Raw genomic sequence first — 20765 nt, 5'->3', positions numbered from 1 at the left:
ACCAACATTTTTATAATTGTAGTTAAAAAAAATAAAAAAACAATGTGTCATGTGATAACGATAGTATTCTTAATTAGCATTGAAAAAGTTAATCCATTCTTCTCTAATTAAAAATCTCTCCTTAATTTCTGAATCACGCGTGTAACGTCAGTAGCTACAGTAGACTAAGCTTCAGAAGAGCAGAGGGAGGGGCAGCTAGCCTACACACACACACACACAAACTGGTAAAGATGTTTAGCTGGCATGCAGGCAGACACTGGAATACATTTCTGAGTGACAGAGGGCTTGAAAAAAATGCATAGAACTTAAAATAATGTTATTAACTGTTTCCCATGTTTTTAAAATAATGTTTCTGTTCCGGAACGGTATAGTTCAATTTTGTTCTCGGTTCTGGTTCTGTTCCTCCATTTTTTTTTTCCTTTGTTTTTCAGTTCTGTCCCCTGAACAGAACTGTCCCCTGATTCTTACATACTGTGGGTATATTTCTTGTCCAAGTCGGATAGGGCAGTGTCAAGTGCAAAGGTGATTGCGTCGTCCGTGGATCTGTTGGGGTGGTATGTGAATTGTAGTGTGTCTAGGTTATCAGGTAAGGTGGAGGTGATCCTTAACTAGCCTCTCAAAGCACTTCATGATGACAGAAGTGAGTGCTGCGGGGCGATAGTCATTTAGTTTAGTTACCTCGCTTTCTTGCATACAGGAACAATGATGGACATCTTTAAGCATCGATTGAAAGGCCTTTGATGCCTCTCGTACATGACAGTACACCGTAAAGTAGAAAGTGCCATTTTCCTGAAGAATTGTGTGCTTGCTTCAAGTCAAATTTTATTTGTCACGTGTCTAATACAACGTGTGTCACGTCCTGACCATAGAAAGCTGTTATTTTATATGATAGAGTAGGTCAAGTGTGACATTTTTTTTTCTAGTTTAGTTTTTCTATGTTGTGATGTTCTAGATTTGTATTTCTATGTTGGGCTTTATGTGGGATGATCTCCAATTAGAGGCAGCTGGTCATCGTTGTCTCTAATTGGAGATCATATTTAAGTAGGTGTTTTTCCCACCTGGGTTTGTGGGAAATTGTTTTTGAGTTCGTGTATGTTTCAGCTCTGCGTCACGGTTTGTTGTTTTTATTCTCTAGTTTATGTGTATGTATTGCATAGTTTCACAGTGAAAATAAAATGTGGAACGACACACGCTGCACTTTGGTCCGCTCCTTCCTACGACAACCGTGACAGAATCTCCCACCACCAAAGGACCAAGCAGTGTAGAATGGACCAGTGGACTTGGGAGGAGATACTGGACAGGAAAGGACCCTGGAGGCAGGCTGGGGAGTATCGCCGTCCTAAAGAGGAGATTGAGGCAGCGAAAGCAGAGCGCCGATATTACGAGGCACTATACCAACCACGAGGCAAGTGCGAGAGGCAGCCCCAAAAAATGTTTTTTTTGGGGGGGCACACGGGGAGATTGGCAGAGTCAGGGTGGAGACCTGAGCCAACTCCCCGTGCTTACCGTGGGGTGCGAGTGACGAAGCAAGCACCGTGTTATGCGGTGATGTGCACTGTGTCGCCAGTGCGCATTCACAGCCCGGTGCGATCTGTGCCCGCGCCCTGCATTTGTCGAGCTAGGTTGAGCATCCAGCCAGGAAGGGTGGTGCCAGCTCAGCGCTCCTGGTCTCCAGTTCGCCTTCTCGGTTCAGGATATCCTGCGCCGGCTCTGTGCACTGTGTTGCCAGTGCGTATTCACAGCCCAGTGCGTCCTGTGCCAGCACCCGTGTTTTCCGGGCGAAAGTAAGCATCCAGCCAGGACGGGTTGTGCCAGCTCTACGCTCGAGGCCTCCAGTGCGCCTCCACGGCCCAGTATATCCTGTGACTGCCCCACGTACCCGGCCTCCAGTGAGTCCATCCAGCCTGGTACGCCCTGTGCCTGCTCCTCGCACTTGCCCTGAGGTGCGTGTTACCAGTCTGGCGCCACCTGTGCCAGCCCCACACATCAGGCCTCCAGTGCGCATTCCCAGTCCAGAGCTTCCGGCGACGTGTTACAGTCCGGAACCTCCTGAGACGGCCCGCAGTCCGGAACCTCTAGCGGCGGCCCGCAGTCCGGAACCTCCAGCGGCGGCCCGCAGTCCGGAACCTCCGGTGATGATCCAGGGTCCGGTGACACAAAAGCAGAGTTATCAGCGGGCGGAGCGGGGAATACTCCCCGAACTGGAACCCGCCTCCTCTGCTAGAGGATCCATGGGATGAGAAGGTTCTGTGTACTGCACCAGAGCCGCCATAGACATTAGTCACCCACCCTAACCCTCCCTTTTTGATTTTTTTTTTTTAATGTTGTTTAGGTGCGTTCGGATTCCGCACCTTTGGGGGGGGGGGGGGGGGGGTACTGTCACGTCCTGACCATAGAAAGAGAGAGAGGGAGGGTGAGAGAGACAGAGAGGGTGAGAGAGACAGAGAGGGGAAAGAGATGCCTGATATACCTCCATGTGATGTGCTGGTTCTCTCTGTCTGCAGCTTGTGGGTTTTTACCACAGCAGACGGAGAGAGGGAGAGAGAGGGGGAGAGAGAGGTTGTTCTATTGTTCTATTGTTGACCAATTTTTTAAGTTTCAGTGAGAAACACTCTCCAGGGAACCAATGTCTGTTCCTGTCTTCAGGGAGGGAGGGAGGGAGGGAGGGAGGGGGAGAGGAAGAGACAGAGTGAGGGAGAGCGATAGGGAGAGAGGTGAGAGCAAGAGAGGGGGAGAGGGAGGGGGAGAGGAAGAGACAGAGTGAGGGAGAGCGATAGGGAGAGAGGTGAGAGCAAGAGAGGGGGAGACTAGAAAGGAGAGAGCTAAAGGGTGCTCCTATGGGGACAGCCGTAGCCTATGGGGACAGCCGTAGCCTATGGGGACAGCCGTAGCCTATGGGGACAGCCAAACCCTTTTTTCTGAGAGTGTAATGGTTGTCTGATGTGTCTGATGTGACTGTGATGTCACGGGGGGCCAGCACAAAAAAAAAAAATGTATGAAATGAAATGTATGCATTCACTACTGTAAGTCGCTCTGGATAAGAGCGTCTGCTAAATGACTAAAATGTAAATGTAAAAATGTTAACTGGTAATACCTGGAGTTACTGTTAAACTAGGTCTGACTGTGATGTTAACTGGTAATACCAGGAGTTACTGTTAAACTAGGTCTGACTGTGATGTTAACTGGTAATACCAGGAGTTACTGTTAAACTAGGTCTGACTGTGATGTTAACTGGTAATACCAGGAGTTACTGTTAAACTAGGTCTGACTGTGATGTTAACTGGTAATACCAGGAGTTACTGTTAAACTAGGCCTGACTGTGATGTTAACTGGTAATACCAGGAGTTACTGTTAAACTAGGTCTGACTGTGATGTTAACTGGTAATACCAGGAGTTACTGTTAAACTAGGCCTGACTGTGATGTTAACTGGTAATACCAGGAGTTACTGTTAAACTAGGTCTGACTGTGATGTTAACTGGTAATACCAGGAGTTACTGTTAAACTAGGCCTGACTGTGATGTTAACTGGTAATACCAGGAGTTACTGTTAAACTAGGCCTGACTGTGATGTTAACTGGTAATACCAGGAGTTACTGTTAAACTAGGTCTGACTGTGATGTTAACTGGTAATACCAGGAGTTACTGTTAAACTAGGTCTGACTGTGATGTTAACTGGTAATACCAGGAGTTACTGTTAAACTAGGTCTGACTGTGATGTTAACTGGTAATACCAGGAGTTACTGTTAAACTAGGCCTGACTGTGATGTTAACTGGTAATACCAGGAGTTACTGTTAAACTAGGTCTGACTGTGATGTTAACTGGTAATACCAGGAGTTACTGTTAAACTAGGTCTGACTGTGATGTTAACTGGTAATACCTGGAGTTACTGTTAAACTAGGTCTGACTGTGATGTTAACTGGTAATACCAGGAGTTACTGTTAAACTAGGTCTGACTGTGATGTTAACTGGTAATACCAGGAGTTACTGTTAAACTAGGTCTGACTGTGACGTTAACTGGTAATACCAGGAGTTACTGTTAAACTAGGCCTGACTGTGATGTTAACTGGTAATACCAGGAGTTACTGTTAAACTAGGTCTGACTGTGATGTTAACTGGTAATACCAGGAGTTACTGTTAAACTAGGTCTGACTGTGATGTTAACTGGTAATACCAGGAGTTACTGTTAAACTAGGCCTAGGGAGGGGGCAGGGTGTGTGTGTGTGTGTGTGTGTGTGTGTGTGTGTGTGTGTGTCCACCACAACAGTGCTGTCCTTTTCGTTTTATCTCTCCTTTTATCTCTACTGCTTCCTCCTTCCCTCTCTTCCTTTCAACACCATCATCACTCTCTTCTCTTCATCTCTCTCCATTTATATCTCCTCTTCTTCCTCCTTCCCCTCTCCTCTTCCTCCTCCTCCCTTGTATCCTCCATGATAAGGCTTTTACAGCAGGGTAAAATAAATGTATTAAACACTCATTACTGTGCTGTATCAGGGATCAGAGGCTTCTAGAGTGGGTTCTGGTCAAAAGTAGTGCACTATGTAGTGAATAGAGTGCCATTTGGGACTTATCTTTAGTATATAAACCCCAGGCACAGAGAACACTCAGAGACCAGACACAGAGAACAGTCAGAGACCAGACACAGAGAACACTCAGAGACCAGACACAGAGAACACTCAGAGACCAGACACAGAGAACACTCAGAGACCAGACACAGAGAACAGTCAGAGACCAGACACAGAGAACAGTCAGAGACCAGACACAGAGAACAGTCAGAGACCAGACACAAAGAACAGTCAGAGACCAGACACAGAGACCAGACACAGAGAACAGTCAGAGACCAGACACAGAGACCAGACACAGAGAACACTCAGAGACCAGACACAGAGAACAGTCAGAGACCAGACACAGAGACCAGACACAGAGAACACTCAGAGACCAGACACAGAGAACACTCAGAGACCAGACACAGAGAACAGTCAGAGACCAGACACAGAGAACAGTCAGAGACCAGACACAGAGAACAGTCAGAGACCAGACACAGAGACCAGACACAGAGAACAGTCAGAGACCAGACACAGAGAACAGTCAGAGAGAACACTCAGAGACCAGACACAGAGAACACTCAGAGACCAGACACAGAGAACAGTCAGAGACCAGACACAGAGAACAGTCAGAGACCAGACACAGAGAACAGTCAGAGAGAACACTCAGAGAACAGTCAGAGAGAACACTCAGAGACCAGACACAGAGAACAGTCAGAGACCAGACACAGAGAACAGTCAGAGACCAGACACAGAGAACAGTCAGAGACCAGACACAGAGAACAGTCAGAGACCAGACACAGAGAACAGTCAGAGACCAGACACAGAGAACAGTCAGAGAGAACACTCAGAGACCAGACACAGAGAACACTCAGAGACCAGACACAGAGAACACTCAGAGACCAGACACAGAGAACAGTCAGAGACCAGACACAGAGAACAGTCAGAGACCAGACACAGAGAACAGTCAGAGACCAGACACAGAGACCAGGCACAGAGAACAGTCAGAGACCAGACACAGAGAACAGTCAGAGACCAGACACAGAGAACTTCAGAACAATATGGATATCATCTGCAGTTGTGTTTGAATATGGAAGTGATAACTTCATCTGTTGACCTCACGTTGTCATGGTGTTGACCTGCAGGTGACCTGGAGGCTCTGAAGAAGAAGAGTTTCACCATGAAGGAAGGAGTGGACTACAGAGTGAAGATACACTTCAAGGTAAGAACCTTCTCCTCCTCTCTCCTCCTTTCTCCTGGACTACAGAATCAGGCTACACTTTAAGGTGAGAACCTTCTCCTCCTCTCTCCTCCTTTCTCCTGGACTACAGAATCAGGATACACTTCAAGGTAAGAACCTTCTCCTCCTCTCTCCTCCTTTCTCCTGGACTACAGAATCAGGCTACACTTTAAGGTGAGAACCTTCTCCTCCTCTCTCCTCCTTTCTCCTGGACTACAGAATCAGGCTACACTTTAAGGTGAGAACCTCTCTATCACGACTCAGGATATGATCCAGATACTCGGTTGTCAGAATATTTATTGTAACAAAGCGACAGATAAAAGGGCAGGTCGAGGGCAGGCAGACAGGGCCAGGACAGGCAGACAGGGCCAGGGCAGGCAGACAGGCTCAGGGCCAGGACAGGCAGACAGGGCCAGGACAGGCTCAGGCTCAGGGCCAGGACAGGCAGACAGGGCCAGGACAGGCAGACAGGGCCAGGACAGGCAGACAGGGCCAGGACAGGCTCAGGCTCAGGGCCAGGACAGGCAGACAGGGCCAGGACAGGCTCAGGCTCAGGGCCAGGACAGGCAGACAGGGCCAGGACAGGCTCAGGGCCAGGACAGGCAGACAGGGCCAGGACAGGCTCAGGCTCAGGGCCAGGACAGGCAGACAGGGCCAGGACAGGCTCAGGCTCAGGGCCAGGACAGGCAGACAGGGCCAGGACAGGCTCAGGGCCAGGACAGGCAGACAGGGCCAGGACAGGCTCAGGGCCAGGACAGGCAGACAGGGCCAGGACAGGCTCAGGCTCAGGGCCAGGACAGGCAGACAGGGCCAGGACAGGCTCAGGCTCAGGGCCAGGACAGGCAGACAGGGCCAGGACAGGCTCAGGCTCAGGGCCAGGACAGGCAGACAGGGCCAGGACAGGCTCAGACTCAGGGCCAGGACAGGCAGACAGGGCCAGGACAGGCTCAGGCTCAGGGCCAGGACAGGCAGACAGGGCCAGGACAGGCTCAGGCTCAGGGCCAGGACAGGCAGACAGGGCCAGGACAGGCTCAGGCTCAGGGCCAGGACAGGCAGACAGGGCCAGGACAGGCTCAGGCTCAGGGCCAGGACAGGCAGACAGGGCCAGGACAGGCTCAGGGCCAGGACAGGCAGACAGGGCCAGGACAGGCAGACAGGCTCAGGGCCAGGACAGGCAGACAGGGCCAGGACAGGCAGACAGGGCCAGGACAGGCATAGAGGTTCGTAATCCAAGGCAGAGTCAACCAGGGACAGAACGGCAGGCAGGCTCAGGCTCAGGGCCAGGACAGGCAGACAGGGCCAGGGCAGGCAGAGAGGTTCGTAATCCAAGGCAGAGTCAACCAGGGACAGAACGGCAGGCAGGCTCAGGCTCAGGGCCAGGACAGGCAGACAGGGCCAGGGCAGGCAGAGAGGTTCGTAATCCAAGGCAGAGTCAACCAGGGACAGAACGGCAGGCAGGCTCAGGCTCAGGGCCAGGACAGGCAGACAGGGCCAGGGCAGGCAGAGAGGTTCGTAATCCAAGGCAGAGTCAACCAGGGACAGAACGGCAGGCAGGCTCAGGGCCAGGACAGGCAGACAGGGCCAGGGCAGGCAGAGAGGCTCGTAATCCAAGGCAGAGTCAACCAGGGACAGAACGGCAGGCAGGCTCAGGGCCAGGACAGGCTCAGGGCCAGGACAGGCAGAGAGGTTCGTAATCCAAGGCAGAGTCAACCAGGGACAGAACGGCAGGCAGGCTCAGGCTCAGGGCCAGGACAGGCAGACAGGGCCAGGGCAGGCAGAGAGGTTCGTAATCCAAGGCAGAGTCAACCAGGGACAGAACGGCAGGCAGGCTCAGGGCCAGGACAGGCAGACAGGCTCAGGGCCAGGACAGGCAGACAGGGCCAGGACAGGCAGAGAGGTTCGTAATCCAAGGCAGAGTCAACCAGGGACAGAACGGCAGGCAGGCTCAGGCTCAGGGCCAGGACAGGCAGACAGGGCCAGGGCAGGCAGAGAGGTTCGTAATCCAAGGCAGAGTCAACCAGGGACAGAACGGCAGGCAGGCTCAGGCTCAGGGCCAGGACAGGCAGACAGGGCCAGGGCAGGCAGAGAGGTTCGTAATCCAAGGCAGAGTCAACCAGGGACAGAACGGCAGGCAGGCTCAGGGCCAGGACAGGCAGACAGGGCCAGGGCAGGCAGAGAGGTTCGTAATCCAAGGCAGAGTCAACCAGGGACAGAACGGCAGGCAGGCTCAGGGCCAGGACAGGCAGACAGGGCCAGGGCAGGCAGAGAGGTTCGTAATCCAAGGCAGAGTCAACCAGGGACAGAACGGCAGACAGGCTCAGGGCCAGGACAGGCAGACAGGCTCAGGGCCAGGGCAGGCAGAGAGGTTCGTAATCCAAGGCAGAGTCAACCAGGGACAGAACGGCAGGCAGGCTCAGGGCCAGGACAGGCTCAGGGCCAGGACAGGCAGAGAGGTTCGTAATCCAAGGCAGAGTCAACCAGGGACAGAACGGCAGACAGGCTCAGGGCCAGGACAGGCAGACAGGCTCAGGGCCAGGACAGGCAGACAGGGCCAGGGCAGGCAGAGAGGTTCGTAATCCAAGGCAGAGTCAACGAGGGACAGAACGGCAGGCAGGCTCAGGGCCAGGACAGGCAGACAGGCTCAGGGCCAGGACAGGCAGACAGGCTCAGGGCCAGGACAGGCAGACAGTGCCAGGACAGGCAGGCAGGCTCAGGGCCATTACAGGCAGACAGGCTCAGGGCCAGGACAGGCAGACAGGGCCAGGACAGGCAGGCAGGCTCAGGGCCAGGACAGGCAGGCAGGCTCAGGGCCAGGACAGGCAGACAGGGCCAGGACAGGCAGACAGGCTCAGGGCCAGGACAGGCAGACAGGGCCAGGACAGGCAGACAGGGCCAGGACAGGCAGGCAGGCTCAGGGCCAGGACAGGCTCAGGGCCAGGACAGGCTCAGGGCCAGGACAGGCAGACAGGCTCAGGGCCAGGACAGGCAGACAGGCTCAGGGCCAGGACAGGCAGACAGGCTCAGGGCCAGGACAGGACAGGCTCAGGGCAAGGACAGGCAGACAGGCTCATGGCCAGGACAGGCAGACAGGCTCATGGCCAGGACAGTCAGACAGGTTGGAACCGGGAAGACTAGAAAACAAGAACTTGAGAACAGGAGAAACAGGAAACACGCTGGTAAGACCTCACAAAACAAGACGAACTGGCAACAGAAAAACAGAAAATGCAGGTATAAATACACAGGGGATAATGGAGGAAAATAGGAGACACCTGGTGGGGGACGGAGATAAACACAAGACTGGTGAAACAGATCAGGGATCAATCTCCTCTTCACCTTTCTGTTCACACCAAGCAGCCCTCCCTCCCCCTCCCTTTCCCCCTCCCTCAGACTCACCAAGCAGCCCTCTCCCCTTCCTCAGCCCTCTCCCCCTCCCCTTCCTCAGACTCACCAAGCAGCCCTCTCCCCCTCCCTCAGACTCACCAAGCAGCCCTCTCCCCCTCAGACTCACCAAGCAGCCCTCTCTCCCCCTCCCTCAGACTCACCAAGCAGCCCTCTCTCCCTCAGACTCACCAAGCAGCCCCCTCTCCCTCAGACTCACCAAGCAGCCCTCTCTCCCTCAGACTCACCAAGCAGCCCTCTCTCCCTCAGACTCACCAAGCAGCCCTCTCTCCCTCAGACTCACCAAGCAGCCCTCTCTCCCTCAGACTCACCAAGCAGCCCTCTCTCCCTCAGACTCACCAAGCAGCCCTCTCTCCCTCAGACTCAACAAGCAGCCCTCTCTCCCTCAGACTCACCAAGCAGCCCTCTCCTCCCTCAGACTCACCAAGCAGCCCTCTCTCCCTCAGACTCACCAAGCAGCCATCTCTCCCTCAGACTCACCAAGCAGCCCTCTCTCCCCCTCCCTCAGACTCACCAAGCAGCCCCCTCTCCCTCAGACTCACCAAGCAGGCCCTCTCATCTCCTCAGACTCACCAAGCAGCCCTCTCTCCTCAGACTCACCAAGCACCCTCTCTCCCTCAGACTCACCAAGCAGCCCTCTCTCCCTCAGACTCACCAAGCAGACCCTCCTCTCCCTCAGACTCACCAAGCAGCCATCTCTCCCTCAGACTCACCAAGCAGCCCTCTCTCCCCCTCCCTCAGACTCACCAAGCAGCCCCCTCTCCCTCAGACTCACCAAGCAGCCCTCTCTCCCTCAGACTCACCAAGCAGCCCTCTCTCCCTCAGACTCACCAAGCAGCCCTCTCTCCCTCAGACTCACCAAGCAGCCCTCTCTCCCTCAGACTCACCAAGCAGCCCTCTCTCCCTCAGACTTACCAAGCAGCCCTCTCTCCCCCTCCCTCAGACTCACCAAGCAGCCCCCTCTCCCTCAGACTCACCAAGCAACCATCTCTCCCTCAGACTCACCAAGCAGCCCTCTCTCCCTCAGACTCACCAAGCAGCCCTCTCTCCCTCAGACTCACCAAGCAGCCCTCTCTCCCTCAGACTCACCAAGCAGCCCTCTCTCCCTCAGACTCACCAAGCAGCCCCCTCTCCCTCAGACTCACCAAGCAGCCCCCTCTCCCTCAGACTCACCAAGCAGCCCCCTCTCCCTCAGACTCACCAAGCAGCCCTCTCTCCCTCAGACTCACCAAGCAGCCCTCTCTCCCTCAGACTCACCAAGCAACCCTCTCTCCCTCAGACTCACCAAGCAGCCCTCTCTCCCTCAGACTCACCAAGCAGCCCTCTCTCCCCCTCCCTCAGACTCACCAAGCAGCCCTCCCTCCCTCCCTCAGACTCACCAAGCAGCCCTCTCTCCCTCAGACTCACCAAGCAGCCCTCTCTCCCTCAGACTCACAAAGCAGCCCTCTCCCCCTCAGACTCACCAAGCAGCCCTCTCCCCCTCAGACTCACCAAGCAGCCCTCTCTCCCTCAGACTCACCAAGCAGCCCTCTCTCCCTCAGACTCACCAAGCAGCCCTCTCTCCCTCAGACTCACCAAGCAGCCCTCTCCCCCTCAGACTCACCAAGCAGCCCTCCCCTCCCTCCCTCAGACTCACCAAGCAGCCCTCTCCCCCTCAGACTCACCAAGCAGCCCTCTCTCCCTCAGACTCACCAAGCAGCCCTCTCTCCCTCAGACTCACCAAGCAGCCCTCTCTCCCTCAGACTCACCAAGCAGCCCTCTCTCCCTCAGACTCACCAAGCAGCCCTCTCTCCTTCAGACTCACCAAGCAGCCCTCTCTCCTTTTGACTCACCAAGCAGCCCTCCCTCCCTCAGACTCACCAAGCAGCCCTCTCCCCCTCAGACTCACCAAGCAGCCCTCTCCCCCTCAGACTCACCAAGCAGCCCTCTCTCCCTCAGACTCACCAAGCAGCCCTCTCTCCCTCAGACTCACCAAGCAGCCCTCTCTCCCTCAGACTCACCAAGCAGCCCTCTCTCCCTCAGACTCTGCAGTGAGGACACCTGGAGGTAGAAGAGTGCAACTGCAGCTGGGGAACAGTGATGGCAGGAATAGTAGAGTAGGCCTTGGTTGTAGGGATGTGACAAATGGACCATTTTGCTTAATGTTTAAACATCCATTTTGTGTCGCCTTTTTTCTCCGTAAATTCGTATATTTATTTAATAATTAAATTCCACTTCAATTCACAATGCAGAATAATGGTCCTATTACGTATGTATGACCGTTAGGGCCGGGCAATGAAGTTCTATCTGTCTACTGCAGATATACAGATATACCCTTGAGAGTCATGTCTATCTACTGCGGTTATCTACCCTTGAGAGTCACATCTATCTACTGCGGTTATCTACCCTTGAGAGTCATGTCTATCTACTGCGGTTATCTACCCTTGAGAGTCATGTCTATCTACTGCAGTTATCTACCCTTGAGAGTCATGTCTATCTACTGCAGTTATCTACCCTTGAGAGTCACATCTATCTACTGCGGTTATCTACCCTTGAGAGTCACATCTATCTACTGCAGTTATCTACCCTTGAAAGTCACATCTATCTACTGCAGTTATCTACCCTTGAAAGTCACATCTATCTACTGCAGTTATCTACCCTTGAGAGTCACATCTATCTACTGCAGTTATCTACCCTTGAAAGTCACATCTATCTACTGCGGTTATATACCCTTGAGAGTCACATCTATCTACTGCGGTTATCTACCCTTGAAAGTCACATCTATCTACTGCGGTTACCTACCCTTGAAAGTCACATCTATCTACTGCGGTTATATACCCTTGAGAGTCATGTCTATCTACTGCGGTTATCTACCCTTGAGAGTCATGTCTATCTACTGCGGTTATCTACCCTTGAGAGTCATGTCTATCTACTGCGGTTATCTACCCTTGAGAGTCACATCTATCTACTGCGGTTATCTACCCTTGAGAGTCACATCTATCTACTGCGGTTATCTACCCTTGAAAGCACCTCGGCTACGGCATGTTTGTTTGTTTGTTTGTTTGTTTGTTTGTTTGTTTGTCTGTAAAGGTACACTACGGCTTTTTAAATGCCAACAGGAAACCTTCTCTGGAGATAGTTTAGAAGCACCACTGAACAGGCAGCGGGACTAACTTCCATCACTAGGCCACCAAAACAACTGTTTTTCTGTTAGGGATTTTTCTTAAAGTTAAAGATCCCAACTTGTGTGTGTCTCAAATGGCACCCTATTCCAGGCCTATAGTGTTAAGAGCACTACTTTAGACCAGGGGGTATAGGACTAAGGGCACTACTTTAGACCAGGGCCTATAGGACTAAGGGAACTACTTTAGACCAGGGCCTATAGGGTTAAGGGCACTACTTTAGACCAGGGGCTATAGGACTAAGGGCACTACTTTAGACCAGGGCCTATAGGACTAAGGGCACTACTTTAGACCAGGGCCTATAGGACTAAGGGAACTACTTTAGCCAAGGACCTATAGGGCTAAGGGCACTACTTTAGACCAGGGCCTATTAGGCTAAGGGCACTACTTTAGACCAGGGCCTATCAGACTAAGGGCACTACTTTAGACCAGGGCCTATAGGACTAAGGGAACTACTTTAGACCAGGGCCTATAGGACTAAGGGCACTACTTTAGACCAGGGCCTATAGGACTAAGGGCACTACTTTAGACCAGGGCCTATAGGGTTAAGGGCAATAATTTAGACCAGGGGCTATAGGACTAAGGGCACTACTTTAGACCAGGGCCTATAGGACTAAGGGCACTACTTTAGACCAGGGCCTATAGGACTAAGGGAACTACTTTAGCCAAGGACCTATAGGGCTAAGGGCACTACTTTAGACCAGGGCCTATCGGACTAAGGGCACTACTTTAGACCAGGGCCAATAGGAGTAAGGGCACTACTTTAGACCAGGGGCTAAGGGCACTACTTTAGACCAGGGCCTATAGGACTAAGGGCACGACTTTAGACCAGGGCCTATAGGACTAAGGGAACTACTTTAGCCAAGGACCTATAGGGCTAAGGGCACTACTTTAGACCAGGGCCTATAGGGTTAAGGGCAATAATTTAGACCAGGGGCTATAGGACTAAGGGCACTACTTTAAACCAGGACCTATAGGGCTAAGGGCACTACTTTAGACCAGGACCTATAGGGCTATGGGAACTACTTTAGGCCAGGGCCTATAGGACTAAGGGCACTACTTTAGACCAGGGGCTAAGGGCACTACTTTAGACCAGGGCCTATAGGACTAAGGGCACTACTTTAGACCAGGGCCTATAGGGTTAAGGGCACTACTTTAGACCAGGGTCTATAGGGCTAAGGGCACTACTTTAGACCAGGGTCTATAGGGTTAAGGGCACTACTTTAGACCAGGGTCTAGAGGGCTAAGGGCCCTGGTCAAACGTTGTGTACTGAATAGGGAGTAGGGTGTCATTTGGGACAAAGCTGTGTAAAGTTGACTCTTGATGAGACTTCATATAAGATAACTTGCCTCTCCCCTTCTCTCGTCTCCCCTCCTCTCCTCCCCTCCTCTCCTCCCCTCCTCTCCTCCCCTCTCCTCCCCTCCTCTCCTCTCCTTCCTCTCATCTCCCCTCCCCTCTCCTCCTCTCCTCTCCTTCCCTCATCTCCCCTTCCCTCATCTCCCCTCCCCTCATCTCCCCTCCCCTCTCCTCCCCTCCTCTCCTCCCCTCTCCTCCCCTCCTCTCCTCTCCTTCCCTCATCTCCCCTTCCCTCACCTCCCCTCCTCTCCTCCCCTCCTCATCTCCTCTCCTCTCCTCTCCCCTCCTCATCTCCCCTCCTCATCTCCCCTCCTCTCCTCTCCCCTCCTCATCTCCCCTCCTCTCCTCCCCTCCTCATCTCCTCTCCTCTCATCTCCCTTCCCTCTCCTCCCCTCCTCTCATCTCCCCTCCTCATCTCCCCTCCTCTCCTCTCCCCTCCTCATCTCCCCTCCTCTCATCTCCCCTCCTCTCATCTCATCTCCCCTCCTCTCATCTCCCCTCCTCTCATCTCCCCTCCTCTCATCTCATCTCCCCTCCTCATCTCCCCTCCTCATCTCCCCTCCTCTCCTCCCCTCCTCTCATCTCCCCTTCCCTCATCTCCCCTCATCTCCCCTCCTCTCATCTCCCCTCCTCTCATCTCCCCTCCTCTCATCTCCCCTCCTCTCATCTCCCCTCCTCTCATCTCCCCTCCTCTCATCTCTCCTCCTCTCATCTCCCCTCTCCTCCATATAAGTTCATACTGTGTTTAAATGCACTACATATTTCCAGTCCCAATGAATTTACATAGTTTATTTATTGCTCCTGATAACTCTCCTCCCCTCCCGTTCCCTCCTCTCCTCTCCAGGTTAACAGGGATATTGTGTCTGGGCTGAAGTACATCCATCTGACCTACAGGAAAGGAATCAGAGGTAAGGAGGACCCCATTTTGTGCCGAGCGGTGGATACGCTGTGCTGTTTAGACCCATAGACCGTGTCAGTTTCTGATACATACACCTAAATCCTGGCTAGCAAGGGTGCAACTGAGCTGCCATTTGTGTTTTGTCATCGACACAAGACATCACAGTTTCCACACATACACCTAATTCCGGGTTAACAGCGATGCAGCTGAGCTGCCATTTTGTGTGTTTTCATCGACACAAGATGTCAGTTTCCCCCACATACACTTAAAACCTGATTACCAACTGTTCAACTGAGCCACCATTTGGTGTGTTGTCACTGACACAAATTGGCACAGTTTCCCCCACATTCACCTTAAACCTGGCTAGCAAGTGTGCAACCGAGCGTCCATTTTGTGTCGTGCAGTGGACAAGGCGGTGTACATGGTGGGCAGCTACGGGCCACGGGTGGAGGAGCATGAGTTCATAACCCCGGTGGAGGAGGCGCCCAAAGGCATGATTGTCAGAGGCAGCTACCACATCAAGTCCCACTTCACCGACGACGACAAGACCGACCACCTCTCCTGGGAGTGGAACCTGGGGATCAAGAAGGACTGGGACGAATAGAGAGGAGCCTCATTTCTCTCTCCCTCCTTCCCTCTCCCTGTGTCTCCACCTCTCCTTTTCTCCTTCCTTCCTTCCTTACCCCTTCTCTCCCGTCTCCCCCACTTTCATCCCTCCTTCCCTCCCTCCATCAAGAAGGACTGGGATGAAGAGAGACCTCATCCCTCTCTCCATGCTTCCCTCTCCCCGTGTCTCCCCTCTCCCTCCTTCTCTCCCTCTTCATTAAGGACTGTCTCTCCCTCTTTCTTCCTCCCAACTCCTCTCCCCTGTCCCTCCATCCTTCCCCTTCTCCCTCCTCTCCCCCCCTCCTTCCAAGGCCCACCTGTATAATAGTAAAAGACAGAGACCGGTATGAAAGGTGTAAACAGGAAGTTAGGTTAGGCACAGTCTAGAACGAAACAGAGAGGATGTTGTCATAAACCAAACCAGTATACATCATAGTAGACAACCGAACATTGTGGGTTACATCCCAAAACGGCCCCCTATTCCCTATATAGTGCACTACCCACAGGGCTCTGGTGAAAAGTAGTGCACTATGTAGGGAATAGGGGGCCATTTGGGAGGCAGGGGTATGATCTGTAGGTGGAGATCCACTTGTCTCTCTGTGATGTAATCTGGTGTTCTCTACTACAGTGTGTTAACTGAAGGGGATCAAATGAAGTTAAACACGTGGGACTCACTCATACAGTGAAGTTGGAGTATGGAGATGTATTTACACCCCGTAGTGTGAGAGGTACATTCTAGAAGGTTATTCTAAAGTGTTCTATTCTGGAAATTGCCAGTTCAACAAGGTTTCAAGGAGCAACCCTTTGTAATGTTAGTTATCAGTTAGAATTTTTGACAACAGCGTGTCTCATACTCCTAAAGAAGTTACCATCTTCTAAGTTCTAGTTCTAGAATGACCATCTTCTAAGGTCTAGTTCTAGAATGACCATCTTCTAAGTTCTAGTTCTAGAATGACCATATTCTAAGTTCTAGTTCTAGAATGACCATATTCTAAGTTCTAGTTCCAGAATGACCATCTTCTAAGTTCTAGAATGACCATCTTCTAAGTTCTAGTTCTAGAATGACCATCTTCTAAGGTCTAGTTCTAGAATGACCATCTTCTAAGTTCTAGTTCTAGAATGACCATATTCTAAGTTCTAGTTCTAGAATGACCATATTCTAAGTTCTAGTTCCAGAATGACCATCTTCTAAGTTCTAGAATGACCATCTTCTAAGTTCTAGTTCTAGAATGACCATCTTCTAAGTTCTAGTTCTAGAATGACCATCTTCTAAGTTCTAGTTCCAGAATGACCATATTCTAAGTTCTAGTTCTAGAATGACCATCTTCTAAGTTCTAGTTCTAGAATGACCATCTTCTAAGTTCTAGTTCTAGAATGACCATCTTCTAAGTTCTAGTTCTAGAATGACCATCTTCTAAGTTCTAGTTCTAGAATGACCATCTTCTAAGTTCTAGTTCTAGAATGACCATCTTCTAAGTTCTAGTTCCAGAATGACCATATTCTAAGTTCTAGTTCTAGAATGACCATCTTCTAAGTTCTAGTTCCAGAATGACCATATTCTAAGTTCTAGTTCTAGAATGACCATCTTCTAAGTTCTAGTTCTAGAATGACCATCTTCTTAGTTCTAGTTCTAGAATGACCATCTTCTAAGTTCTAGTTCTAGAATGACCATCTTCTAAGTTCTAGTTCTAGAATGACCATATTCTAAGTTCTAGTTCTAGAATGACCATATTCTAAGTTCTAGTTCCAGAATGACCATCTTCTAAGTTCTAGAATGACCATCTTCTAAGTTCTAGTTCTAGAATGACCATCTTCTAAGTTCTAGTTCTAGAATGACCATCTTCTAAGTTCTAGTTCCAGAATGACCATCTTCTAAGTTCTAGTTCTAGAATGACCATCTTCTAAGTTCTAGTTCTAGAATGACCATCTTCTAAGTTCTAGTTCTAGAATGACCATCTTCTAAGTTCTAGTTCTAGAATGACCATCTTCTAAGTTCTAGTTCTAGAATGACCATCTTCTAAGTTCTAGTTCTAGAATGACCATCTTCTAAGTTCTAGTTCCAGAATGACCATATTCTAAGTTCTAGTTCTAGAATGACCATCTTCTAAGTTCTAGTTCCAGAATGACCATATTCTAAGTTCTAGTTCTAGAATTACCATCTTCTAAGTTCTAGTTCTAGAATGACCATATTCTAAGTTCTAGTTCTAGAATTACCATCTTCTTAGTTCTAGTTCTAGAATGACCATCTTCTAAGTTCTAGAATGACCATCTTCTAAGTTCTAGAACAACCATCTTCTAAGTTCTAGTTCTAGAAATGTATCTATCTCAGTTTGCTCTTTACATCTGAATTTCTGTTACTGTGTCTTTCAGTTGCCTTGTGTCTCTGTTATACTTGACACACCTGAGTTGTTATTGGATTAATGTAAAACAACATGGTTTCACACTGTCTGGAGGTGTTTAACAGGGAAGATGGGTTACCATGGTAACATATCAACAGACAACTGTTGTTTTCTCAGGTTTGTCCTTATATTTGCTCTATTTTTCAATGCTGCTTGAATGTCATTTTCCAAATGTCTGCCTTTGCTTTTGCATATTGAGAGAGTTGCTCTTTAAAAGATAAGACATTCACCATGTATCAACCATCTTCCATTAAACATCATGTAAACATCATGAGGAAGCCTGTTGTCTGGCTATACTGAAGAAAATGTGATTGGGATGTGTACAATATGTTCTGTAGTAGTTACTACAGAATAAAGCCCAATGGAAGTAGCCTACACAGTGTCTTTACCTCTCTGGCAGGTAGTGACCCTAAGACATATCTCTACAGTAGAGTAGAGGGTCAGCTGGGTTTGAGGTTTAGTATCTTAATGGGCGCCATGTAAGCACCCGAACTATCATGACATGATTATTCCAGTCAGAATGTAAATTACAACGTTATGATGGTGATTGGTTAGCCTGGGTATCAGTATGTTTGTACCATCATGTCACTCCTTGCCACTTCTTGGTGTCCAAACATGACAATGAATGGAATGATGGCACACACTGATCTGGGAGCAGCAGGTTAGACACTGATCTGGGAGCAGCAGGTTAGACACTGATCTGGGAGCAGCAGGTTAGACACTGATCTGGGAGCAGCAGGTTAGACACTGATCTGGGAGCAGCAGGTTAGACACTGATCTGGGAGCAGCAGGTTAGCGTTTGGTGCCAACATGGAGGTTAGACACTGATCTGGGAGCAGCAGGTTAGACACTGATCTGGGAGCAGCAGGTTAGACACTGATCTGGGAGCAGCAGGTTAGACACTGATCTGGGAGCAGCAGGTTAGACACTGATCTGGGAGCAGCAGGTTAGCGTTTGGTGCCAACATGGAGGTTAGACACTGATCTGGGAGCAGCAGGTTAGACACTGATCTGGGAGCAGCAGGTTAGACACTGATCTGGGAGCAGCAGGTTAGACACTGATCTGGGAGCAGCAGGTTAGCATTTGGTGCCAACATGCAGGTTAGACACTGATCTGGGGGCAGCAGGTTAGACACTGATCTGGGAGCAGCAGGTTAGCGTTTGGTGCCAGCATGGAGGTTAGACACTGATCTGGGAGCATCAGGTTAGCGTTTGGTGCCAACACAGAGGTTAGACACTGATCTGGGAGCAGCAGGTTAGACACTGATCTGGGAGCAGCAGGTTAGACACTGATCTGGGAGCAGCATGTTAGACACTGATCTGGGAGCAGCAGGTTAGACACTGATCTGGGAGCAGCAGGTTAGACACTGATCTGGGAGCAGCAGGTTAGCGTTTGGTGCCAGCATGGAGGTTAGACACTGATCTGGGAGCAGCAGGTTAGCGTTTGATGCCAACACAGAGGTTAGTTTGCTGAAGTGTAGTGTATATCTGTTGCTCAGGGTCACGGTCCCCCTTTAACACCAAGCATGAGGCCTAAAGGCATCGACTGACTCGGGTAACAAACTAATGAAACAAAAAAGATCCCTTTTCTATCTATAATGTGACCCTTCTGTCCTGTAATATAACTCAGTGGATGAGGTCTTCAAGATTTGATCGATTCTGTCCTTCCCAAAAACGTCAACACGTCCTTGTCACTATTGTGTAAAGTCTTATGGTGTTGTAAGTGTTGATGATAATGATCATGATATTGATGATGCCATTCAAAATGGTGGTGAACCCAGAAGTAACTGTAATGTGGGCTTGTTGAGTGTTGCATGGTCTCAGATCTCTTCTTTCTTTAAAGACTGTTTTACTGTCACATTGTGATTTGAAAAGAAAACCAATATGCAGTTTGAAATAGGTTGGCAGGGATACTGCAGATATTTACAGGGATTATGATCAAAAATAGCTCTGTTATTATTACTATGTCTGTGTTCCAAATGGCCCCCTATTCCCTTTATAGAGTGTTAACCTGGACCCATAGAGAGTCATACTATTCCCTTTATAGAGTGTTAACCTGGACCCATAGAGAGTCATACTATTCCCTTTATAGTGTGTTAACCTGGACCCATAGAGAGTCATTCTATTCCCTTTATAGTGTTAACCTGGACCCATAGAGAGTCATTATATTCCCTTTATAGAGTGTTAACCTGGACCCATAGAGAGGCATTCTATTCCCTTTATAGTGTTAACCTGGACCCATAGAGAGTCATTCTATTCCCTTTATAGAGTGTTAACCTGGACCCATAGAGAGTCATTATATTCCCTTTATAGAGTGTTAACCTGGACCCATAGAGAGTCATTCTATTCCCTTTATAGAGTGTTAACCTGGACCCATAGAGAGGCATTCTATTCCCTTTATAGAGTGTTAACCTGGACCCATAGAGAGGCATTCTATTCCCTTTATAGAGTGTTAACCTGGACCCATAGAGAGTCATTATATTCCCTTTATAGAGTGTTAACCTGGACCCATAGAGAGTCATACTATTCCCTTTATAGTGTTAACCTGGACCCATAGAGAGGCATTCTATTCCCTTTATAGAGTGTTAACCTGGACCCATAGAGAGTCCTTCTATTCCCTTTATAGTGTGTTAACCTGGACCCATAGAGAGGCATTATATTCCCTTTATAGAGTGTTAACCTGGACCCATAGAGAGGCATTATATTCCCTTTATAGAGTGTTAACCTGGACCCATAGAGAGGCATTCTATTCCCTTTATAGAGTGTTAACCTGGATCCATAGAGAGGCATTCTATTCCCTTTATAGAGTGTTAACCTGGACCCATAGAGAGTCCTTCACCGGGTGATTAACAAGACAAACACAATGTTAGATTCAGATGTATGCAGATGATTAGGTGTTGTCTAGTCTGTACAGGGCTCTGGTTAAAGGTAGTGCACTATATAGGGAATAGTGCTGTAGTATAAAGTAGTGCACTATATAGGGAATAGGGCTCTGGTCTAAAGTAGTGCACTATATAGGGAATAGGGCTCTGGTCTAAAGTAGTGCACTATATATGGAATAGTGTTATAGTTAAAGGTAGCACACTATATAGGGAATAGGGCTGTAGTATAAAGTAGTGCACTATATAGTGACTAAGGGGTCATTTTGGACACACCCTCTATGT

At 49.9% G+C, this 20765-nt stretch overlaps 1 protein-coding gene and 1 long non-coding RNA gene across 11 annotated transcripts in view; one reads left to right on the top strand and one right to left on the bottom strand.

Annotated features, from left to right (window-relative positions):
* Window positions 1-19173, top strand: part of LOC115171975 (rho GDP-dissociation inhibitor 2) — a gene marked incomplete at its 5' end in the record, with an annotated part of 28799 nt that extends 9626 nt beyond the window's left edge. The window contains 5 exon segments of one of the 10 annotated variants that reach the window (XR_003871331.1): window positions 5688-5764; window positions 14544-14607; window positions 15002-16112; window positions 16252-18522; window positions 18574-19173. Coding sequence is in view for 1 of the 10 variants with exons in the window: in XM_029729212.1 (XP_029585072.1) it covers window positions 5688-5764; window positions 14544-14607; window positions 15002-15201 (341 nt within the window). 10 annotated transcript variants of the gene reach the window in all.
* A 787-nt stretch (window positions 19174-19960) lies between these two features.
* LOC115171976 (uncharacterized) lies at window positions 19961-20453 on the bottom strand. The gene is made up of 2 exons (XR_003871338.1): window positions 20417-20453; window positions 19961-20236 (listed from the first exon to the last, which is right to left on the bottom strand). It is a non-coding gene; the product is annotated as an uncharacterized LOC115171976 (long non-coding RNA).
* Between the last annotated feature and the right edge of the window lie 312 nt (window positions 20454-20765).

The sequence above is a fragment of the Salmo trutta genome, chromosome 32 (assembly GCF_901001165.1).
Source record: "Salmo trutta chromosome 32, fSalTru1.1, whole genome shotgun sequence".
Lineage (NCBI taxonomy): Eukaryota > Metazoa > Chordata > Actinopteri > Salmoniformes > Salmonidae > Salmo > Salmo trutta.
This window is presented reverse-complemented; position numbering and strand designations above follow the sequence as displayed.